Here is a 10,208-nt window from a genome sequence, read left to right as displayed (position 1 = left end):
GTGATGTGACAACAACCACAGAAAAGCTCTCAAAGTCTGGCATGTGTAAGACACGAACCGTGCATAAATTAGCATACAAAGAAGGCATTGCCCATGGATTTGTTTGAAAGTCAATTTGCATTTTGTTTGTCTGTCATGTAGGATGTTTAACAGCATCTTTATCACCTACCCTGAGCTATGGAGCGCTGCTAGCCTTAGAGCACAGGAGCTGGTTGGGACTTACTTATGGGGTCAAAGCGGGATCAGCTTAAAGGGTAACCAAACCCTAAATCCACTTTTTTAGTCTGTTGACCTCTACAAATGGGGATTTAAAAGCACTGTCTGTTGGTTATTGTCATATTTTTGACAAATTAAAATAAAATAGTTTAACTCTTGAAAATATAGTCAAAAACCGTCTGCGTGCTGCCCCCTACAGGTTGAATCGAGGTATTACAGTTGCATTTTGTGATTGGTCAAACCATGTACGTTTCAGAAGTCTGACGTCATGATCTGCAGCTCCAGTAATGATAGCAGTACTGTTCCCCAAGCCCCGCCCTTCTGACTGGATTTTCCCATTTCAGCTGTGGGCGGAGTCAGACTCCAACTTCTCTTTTTGGTCACCCTTTAAAGTGAATGAAAAACAAGATTGTAATTTAAAAATATAACTGAATAAATAAAATTTGAAAGCAGTTTTAAATTCGAAAATAAATGTTGTAAACTTGGAGGAATTATTTAAAATGTGAAAAAAATAAAATGGAATATTTGAAAAAAAATGGAAAACTTGAAAGAAATATTAAAAAATTTGGAAAAAAATGGTGTGACATCTGCTACTCATGTTTTGACTAAACCCAACGTTGCATCTCCTTCTCCAGACAATCAGATCTCAGACAGTCTCAAACAATTTCTGCCATCCCACAGTGCAGTGACGATGTTTCACAAATGTTTGTTTTCGTCCAATTTTTCTTCCTATATTTAGTTTTTTTTACATCACATTGCATTCTAGTTGGCTCATTGGCTGTAGACCATTGTCAATCACTCTATTTTGTTCTGTCTCCTATAGAGAATGTGTTCAGTTTTACTAAATGTACAAAAATCTTCAATCGCGATGAGATCTTTGTTTTCATTCTATAACACTAGACTTTTTATTCTATGAAGGTTTGAACTCTGAGAGTTCAAACCAGATGAAAAAGTGTGATAATGTTCATTTCTGTCTGATAAAGGGGCAATTTTATTAATTCTATTGCTATAAAACATCTTCAACTTCGCAGACTTCACCCTTCAACACCGGAGCTCCAGTGTTTATGTTCTTTGATGTACTGTAATTTTTCAACCTATAACACGATCAACGTAATTCTAGTAGATTTTGAAGGAGAAAAGCGGCACAAGCTCCAGTTAGTTTGTTAAAGATTTTGTGTTAGCCATCACCAGGTATTAAAGGGTTAACTTATCACAGTTGTTTGTTTTTTTAAGAATGTAACCGCTGCCATCCATGCACTACTGTTGTATCTTTCTTTGAAGGAAATGTTTTCTTTTTTGTTGTGTTTTTTTGAAAAACATAATTTAACTGGCATTGCAGTGAAACTATACTTGAACATTTCCTATGACACTGAAGAAGTTTAAGTCAAAATTAGCACATTTTTAAATGGTGTTGGTGATTTTCTACTGCACATTCACGATACAACCTTCTGTCTGAATGCTTTGTGGCATTTTACTGAGTGTAAATACCTGTGCTGCTGTAACATCTGTCCTCCACACTCTGCTGCAAACAGGGCGCTCACACTGACCTCTCGCTTTTCTGCAAACCACTGATGTGTTACTTTAACCGCATACGGCAGCACTAGCACATCAGAGCATGTTTGACCCTAAAGTCCCGTTCAAGTAGCTTCTGTGATCGCATGATTAAGGACCTACTTACGGCACACAATCTGTGCAGAGCCGTGCCAAAAGTGTGATCGCTCGCTGTCTTTTGGTGCACTCTGAACCTCTGCTTTTCATGCCATGGCACAAGTACAGTGGTGCACCTCTGTAAGTAGGCCAACGTTTCTGCCCAGAAATGGAACCAGAGCCACAACAACAGAAAAAAAATCTGCTTCAGGTCACTTGTACTTTGGCACAGAAAGAATGACACGCTGTGAGTAGACCCTAAGAAAAATGGAGCTTGCAGAGTTTAGTTTTACCATCTTTGATTGGGTCAATGAAACCACCAGGTACTTCCTGAAAAACAAAAACTGAACTGGATGCTTTGTACAAGAAAAACAAAAATACAATCAGAAATAAAGGTTTGAATCTCACTGAGCTGCAATTGTTGACAACAAACAACAATCAGAATCAAGCCTTCTAAATTCTTGAAACAGTTTTTGAGGTTTGGAAATCATGACTTGTGTGTTTTCTTGTAGGATTCTTTAAGCTTGTGCAACATGAAGTCAATTTCTTGCAATTCTGCCAAAAAAACTAACAAAAAAAAAACCATAGGCTGAATCTGAGTTCTTCCCCGACATGTAGCTCTCCAAACAGAGAGTTATGGAAAATAGTCTCTTCAAATTTGTACGCTCTCATTCGATGATGTCACCAATAGCCATTTGACATCTACGTTAGTGCAGAGCTTTCAACATTCAAAAAAATACATAACATCAGTTTTATAACCAGAGCCGACCCTGGGCATGGGCGAGCTAGGCGGCCGCCCAGGGCACCATCTGCTGGAGGGGGCGCCAAATTGCAAAGATTTGTTATTTTATTTTATTTTTATAGTTTAACACACTACTCATTTAATGTAAAATGTAAAAAATCTAATAATTAAAACTATAAATAAAATAACTCAAAAGTTTATCACAATCATAGTTTTGTCTGACGCAGCCTCTGTCCAAGCTAGGTGAAGGGGGGTGTTTACATTTCGTCAAGGGCACTATGCAGCCCAGGGCAGGGGCTGTTCATAACTTTACCAAGTCATGCTAATACAGAATGTATGGAGAAGCCGCAGGGGAAGAGTGGATTTGGCCAAACTATTTTCCTTATTAGTTTATGGGGTGGCTGTGGTGTAGAGATAGAGCGATCGACCTCTGATGGACCAACAGACCAATCAAATCAGAGGTCAACCTCTGATTAGAAAATCGCAGGTTTGGATCCCGCCCTGCCTAAAGGACCTCGCCATAGTTTCCTTGCTAAAGGAAGCTATGTGTCAAAGTTTCCTTTAGCCAGACACTGAACCCCCCATTGCTCCGGGTGGTTCTGGGTATGACATCTCCAACCCTGTTCCTCATCAGCTACCGCCCTGCTTGGTTTGCAGCTAACTCCACTCATAGGAATTTGTTTGTGTGCATTTTTATCATTTACTTTAACTTCTAATTATTTCCATGAATATGTGCTTGCCGATGCCTCTGTAGAGCTCTCCAAAACATGTAAACCCAAGCTACTCTCTCAACATCATCCATGTTTTCCATGATGTGTTGAACAAATAAATTCCAGGACAACTGTGGCGGCTGCTCGGCGGCAGTGGCGTCGAGGCTACAAAGAGTAAATTTAACATGCGGCAAAAGAGAGGCGCCAGACGGGAATTTGCCCCACCTGCTGTGTCCAGTGTGAATAAAGCATCAGAAGCCCCAAAGAATTGTCCTGTACATCCACACTCCCGTTCATCCCCTCACACACTGATGGCGGCTCCATTGCCAAACACCAACCTAGAACCCCCAGGAGCAATGTGGGGGTTCAGTGTCTTGCTCAAGGGCAGTTTGACACATGAAGCAGGCAAGGCAGGAACCGAATCTGCGATATACCAATAAGAGATCAACTACATCCACAGATTTACACACATCCCCACACATTTGAGATGTGTGAACAGTGGTGCCTACCTTCTTTACACTCCAAGGCCACTCTGGACTCCAGGTTGTCCATCTGGAGCTGCAGACGTTTCAGGGTTCGGTCTGCGTCTCTGGACTTCCTCTTGTAGGCAATCAGCACGGCAATGATGACCAACAGCAACAGGCCCCCACCCCCTCCAATGCCGATGATCGCAGGAAGGGTCAGCAGGCTGTCGGAGTAGATCTGAAGAGTTCCTGGTGAATACTCGAAGCCGCCGGCACGGATCTGAACACACACAAAAAGGTGAGAAAAAAACGATCATTAAAAAGCTCCTTAATGATCTTCCGGTCAGTCATTGACAATAGTTAGCCCAGATAAATATGTATCTCTTAAAACTCACAAGTCTGGATACTTCAAAGGAGAAAAAAAAAGAGGCAAAAATAGCCAGAGGTCATTTCTTCAGCAACAGATGTTTGAGAATAGACGAGGTGGTCTGAAGAGATAAAAAGTTGTTGATTTGATGAAAGAGAAGATGCTTGACCCACTTTCTCCAGCAAGGGTCATTAAATTTTGATTGGTTTTGTACTGGCTCTAAACAGTCAGATCTTTGACAGGCTGATTCTGTGCAGGCTTACATCACCTGGAGTGTTGCCAACATTTCATGCAGGAAAGGGTTTTCATTCTTGCCTTTAGGGGAGCGACTTCAGAGGGCTTTGATAATGAAGACTTCACAAGTCCACTTGCTCTCTCTCCTATTTTAGCGCTGCAGTATCTGCAGAAGCTCCGACGATGGCTATTCGGTATTCAACATTGTTCGGGCCCATGCAATGCTGGTGCAGGACAAACATGCAAGTCACTTCCACTCCTCACATCCAGGGTGTGCAGTCATGCTTACACACACACACACGTATAAGTAATCAGAGTAATCACTAGCATTTAAATCTCTCCCTAAGGAACCATGGTAATTATGGAAAGTCAAACAAATGTAAAGTTCCTTTTTTCCTCCTGACTAACTACATTTACATATGCGCAGTGTGTCACTGGAACCCATCAAATCAAGCAACCTCCCAGGGGGGTTGATAACTGATTCAAATTAAGTGTGATTATAAGCTTTGAAGTTCTTGTAAGAGAAATTTCATGTTGACATTCACAAAGTCTGATAAAAGGAAGAGTAAAGAGGCTGATATATCCATTTCAATGCAGTCAATAGTTACAAATTCAATTTGCAGTTGTGAAGACAATTAAACCGGCCTTTTAGCATAAAGAATTTAATTATCGGGGCAGACATTAATCAGATGCAAAGGAACACGTTTCAAAAGAAAACTTTTTTATTTCTGTGGGATTAGTTTTGGTCAGTTTTAGTGCAGTCATTTCCAGATCCTGTTTTTAGTCTTTATTTATTTCTGGTGTTATAACCAGCTCGCTAATGTTTACCAGTGATTGTTTTAACCATTTTAACTGGCATGGGTTTTAAAGTAGCCAATTTGCTTTAAAGACTCACTTTTCAAAGCGTTTCCAGTAGTGTTTTCATTATAATGACGGGTGTGCTAAAATATCAATACTGTGATACATCGCGATATTTAGTCCTGCGATTGATTCTCGATGTGTTCTCACCAACTATCGATCTTTTATTTTTATTTGAAGAGGCTGTAAAACGTTATATATTCGTCACCTTTTGGTGAGACGTTCCTTTTGAGGTAGATAGGGGTCACGTTTATCAAGACTGGTTGTCTTGGCCTGGTGTCAATGTCTGTCAAAGACAGTATTAGTGATTTCAGCATTAATGCACAAAAGTGTCGATTATTTGTTGTACAAAATAAGACACAAGTTGTCAATAATGATTGTGTTTAAGTTAAAAAATTAATGGGGATATATTTTCCTAAAAAATATGATAATGTGAGTTATGATTTTTACAAATAATTGCAGTATTATGATATTATCGATATCACAATATATGTATCGCGTATCGCATTGTATCATGAAGTACACAGTGATTCTTAGCCCTAAGTATGATGATGCAATTTTAGCCAAAATCAAAAAAATCTGTGTCATTTTCTAGGACATAGTTTCAGCAGAGCGGCAGGAGTTCATTGGAAATTCTACTCTGAGTTGTGGTTGGACTATTGGAGCAACCCCGCCCCTCTTCCCCTTTTTGTTGCTGAAAACTTAGAGCAGGGATCTGGTGACTCGCCCAGCGTATTTTCTGTGTCATAAATACAATCTTTTTCAAATAGTAATTTTTCATCTGTTCCTGATGCACAACGGTTTGAATAAATACATCTTCATTAATGCAGTTTTGAGCTTAATTTATCTGATATGTCTTTCCATCATCAGAAAAATCCCATGAGAACATGCTGAAAAACACTATTTTCATCGGAGTGGACCTCTAACTAAACAAAAGGAGTTCCAGCTCAAATGTTAACACACAAACTGTACAAATATGCAAGTCTCATTCCTTACCTGTTGGTTCACACAACCAATTTGAATCCACAGCAGAACTAACTACTTTAATTATCAGAGTGTGAAGAAAGGATCAGCATTCATTAAATTATTTACAGTTTCATTTCATATATTGAGCCTTTTCCTTTTATATTTTTCTGTAGTTTTACCATAAAAAAACAAAAGAGATGTCAAATTTCTTTATCATCTGCTGAATTTCAATAAAGAAGATCAACCTCACTTATAGGTATGCTGGGCTGTTTTTTAGCCCATTAAATTCATAAATGTTGTTTCTCACTGTATTCTATTCGCACAATATCGAATAATATACCTGGCTTTTTGCTATCCATAGTTATGTAAAAAAGTTACATTTTTTAAGTTTTAAAAAAATCGTTTTAGAGTGTTCAATAAATGTTTACTTATTAAGGTGTGTTTTGGATTTTGGCCCCTCTGAGATTGAGTTTGACACCTGCTTTAAAGTTTCTTTGAGAAGCAGTAAAATCCTTTTGGTAAAAATGAATAAATCTCCTTGAATAATTCTTAAGCCTGTTACTTCATGAAATCCACCTGGATGAATGAAAATCTACAAAGGCATGTTGACCTTAAAGGATGAAATACATTTTGGGTCATTCTGCTTGTTCATGTGTGGCACAAAATTACTTTTTACTTATTAAAATTTAATTCAAAAATTAAGAATGTCACAAGATTTATACATCTGGTTACCAACTTTGGTAAAAAGTCCTTAACTCTGTATACAATTTTGGCCATTTCCTGTGACTCACACAATCACATACTTATGTTAGAAATAATTTAATTGTCTTTCTAAAAAAAAAAAAAAAAGTAATTTAGAGTTTTAAATAATCTTAGACTGGCTATTTTTTTTTGTTTTTATTTATTTTTTTGTCTGGTAATATAAAAATGAATTAGATTGGATTAGATCTCCAAAAACATAAAATATAAAGTAAGAACACTGTGTAGCAGGTTGAATGCACACCTAAGTGTGGAAAACTCAACTTCTGAGAAGTACTGGGTCCCACCTCAAGAGATTTGGAAAAACAGAAGCATTTCTGCAATAAATCTTCCACGAATAGAATTCAGGGTTAAAATAAGAACCACAATGTCGTCTTCTGTGAAGGGAGAGTTTTTTCCAGTTTTTCTTTACTGTTCTATTTTAAAAAAAAACTCAAAAAGTACTTGAAGTTTTCTGGCACATTTCAGCAGAATGGCATTAGTTACACCTTTGCCTCAGCTCGCATGACAAGTCAGAATGTTTGCCACCAAAATGGCCTGAGAACAGCTCAGGAAGTGTCATTTTTCTGTAACTATTTAAAATGTCTCGACATGAAACAGAATGCTGACGGGCACAGATTTAAATACTAATGAGGGTTTATAAGTTTGTTTTGGGGAAATGGAAAGCACTTTGTTGATCAGCTCTCTGCTGCGGCTGCAAGTGTCACTAAAGATTAAAGACTCAGAGGTTTTGAAAATAATAATTGGGTTTACTTTAAACCCAAAACTATCAGCTTTGAAAGTTCAAAGTATGGCGGAGCCTTAAAATTGGATCATTCCTTTTTAGATGGTCACCTGATCTAAATATGTTATTGAGGGCGTCCTGCGTCCTGTGTTTGGACCACGTGTGTCAAAGTCAAGGCCCAGGGGCCGGATCCGGAGCTCCAGGTAATTCTATCCGGCCCTCCAGATCATTTTATTTATTGTTATTAACAGCTCAATGTTATCTTACACTCATTTCTAACTTGTATAATTTTGACAAAATATGTTTTTATGGAGACAAAAATATAGAAAGTTATTTAAGGTTTAAGTTGATTTATTCTGGAATATTATTCCTGCCTTTTTTTTATTCTTAATATGTTAAAAAGTTACCGTTTTAAAGTTTTAAAAATTGGCATTCTGGTAGCTTTTTGGACTATTTTGGCATTTACTAAGATTGTTTAGGCTGTTTTGGAGTTTGGCTAATATTTCAACTACATGCTAGCTGTTTTGGTTAATTAAAGCTTTTTTAAATATTTATGTTAATATTTACATGCTAGCTGTTTTGGCTAATTTTTGGCTTTTTAAGGTGTGTTTCGGATTTCGGCCCCTTGTGTGATTGAGTTTGACACCCCTGATTTAGACACTCAACTAGAACATTCAGAGAAGACAGAAGAACCTGCCTCCAAAGACCGTTGAAAAAGCTCATCACTACCCAATCTTGAAGCCATTAAGATTTGAAGCGATGCTGAAGCGCCGACATATTTTATAAGCTTGTCTATTTTTGTTTGACTGACAGAGTAAAGCACTGGCAGAGAAACTTAAAAAGCTGAAGGCCAAAACAACAAACAAGTTTCTTCGAAAACTCAAGGGAGGCCAACAGCTGCCAACACACAGCTGAGCTTCTGGGGGCGCGCACAAAGAAAATATCTCTTACTGTACACCCACACACGCACAAGCTCAGCACGTCTCGACACCCAATGGGGTCCCCCTGTATATAGGTCAGTGTGCAGAGGGAATTTGATTGTGCTACAGCTGTGTCCTTCTGTGCACCTCAACACACACGAGGACAAAAAATATCCCGAGCCGCAGAAGAGATGGGAACAGACAGCTCTATTTTTTTCCTTGGATATTGTTGCACAAAGGACCGGCTCCGCCACCCACACCAACACTTCGGATCGCTCCGTTATTAAACATGACATTCCGTTAAGGAAAAAATAGATAAATTTAAAAAAAAGAGAGAAGACCTCCTCAAGAGATCCACCTTTAAGCTGGCTGCCTCCATCCACAGCTATCATATTGAATTACATGGATGCACTGTCAGTGGCTTTCTAAGTTTATTGGCTGTAGCTAGCAGGGAGTAAATGTCATAAAGATATAGTGCAATGACTGTGAAAGGACACTGGTGATAAGCTTTAAAAGGAGTAGAATCAGGCATTTGGGCACTTTGAGGATATTTAGACTAACATCCAAATGTATTGGCAGTGAGAGCTGCGTCGCCTGGATGACGCTTGACCTTCCTGGGTTTAGATCTGCTCCAGTCAGGCTGAATTAGGGGCTCCAGTGTGAAGTGTGCCGACACATCCACACCCTGGACGAGCTAAGGTTAACTGTTGCCGCAGGATTCACTCGTGCGCTTGTTCTTTGATTTTCATCCAGCACCATTTGCAGCTCGATTGCCTTTGGAGAAAATGTTAAACACGAAGGAAGTGGGATTTAAAGTGCCAGAAAACGTGCAACCTAAACGTTCACCCTAAAAACAAACAAATTCCACACCAGACCAGGAGCTGCAAAAATCACATTTATGACATTCTGTGTATTTTTTTTCTTTTTTGATTAACCCTTTAACACCTAAACACAAAATCTTTAACATACAGTAAGTGTTCAACCATAACACGATAATTCCAACAGATTCTGAAGGAGGAAAGAGACTCGATTGGTCAGTGCAGGCAGGTGACAGGGGAGGTACAAATGTCTTGACAGAAAGAATTTATTGTTCTTGTTACCAAAGGTGCAAAAAATGTGTCATTATACACCGATTGTAAAACAATATTTAGTGTTCACAAGAAACGTTTAGTGACAGTCGGCCATAGAAGGGATGAAGCAATTCTTTAATAATCACTAAATCTGATTCAGGTTTTAGCTTCTCTTTTTTTGCATTGTGTCATTCACTTCTTTAGGAGCTCCATCCTTCCAGGTTTTCTTTTATTAGCCATGAAGGCTGCTGGGCCGTGTCTCTCAAGGCTCCAGTAAATGTGTTTGGATTCTTCCAGTCTGATGTGGATCAGACCAAGGGAATACAAACTCATTTGTTTCACTGAGAAACTCTAGAAAACATTTATTGTTCGCAATTAAAAAAAAAAGAAAAAGTTAAGGCCCTATAAACAGATATTTAATGTAGCATTAATGTTTAGACAGATGAGAGAATGCTATAAAAACCACTCAGCTAAATTGATATGAATATTTTAATCACAGAAAACAACTAAAATATTTCAAAGAAATAAAAT

At 38.5% G+C, this 10,208-nt stretch overlaps 1 protein-coding gene across 1 annotated transcript in view; it reads right to left on the bottom strand.

Moving 5' to 3' along the window:
* plxna1a (plexin A1a) overlaps positions 1 to 10,208 on the bottom strand; it is a gene marked incomplete in the record, with an annotated part of 315,581 nt that overhangs the window by 28,487 nt on the left and 276,886 nt on the right. Inside the window, 1 exon segment of the mRNA XM_024293231.2 lies at positions 3,825 to 4,059. Coding sequence (XP_024148999.1) covers positions 3,825 to 4,059 — 235 coding nt within the window.

Source organism: Oryzias melastigma, linkage group LG7 (assembly GCF_002922805.2).
Source record: "Oryzias melastigma strain HK-1 linkage group LG7, ASM292280v2, whole genome shotgun sequence".
In the NCBI taxonomy this organism is placed as follows: Eukaryota; Metazoa; Chordata; class Actinopteri; order Beloniformes; family Adrianichthyidae; genus Oryzias; species Oryzias melastigma.
This window is presented reverse-complemented; position numbering and strand designations above follow the sequence as displayed.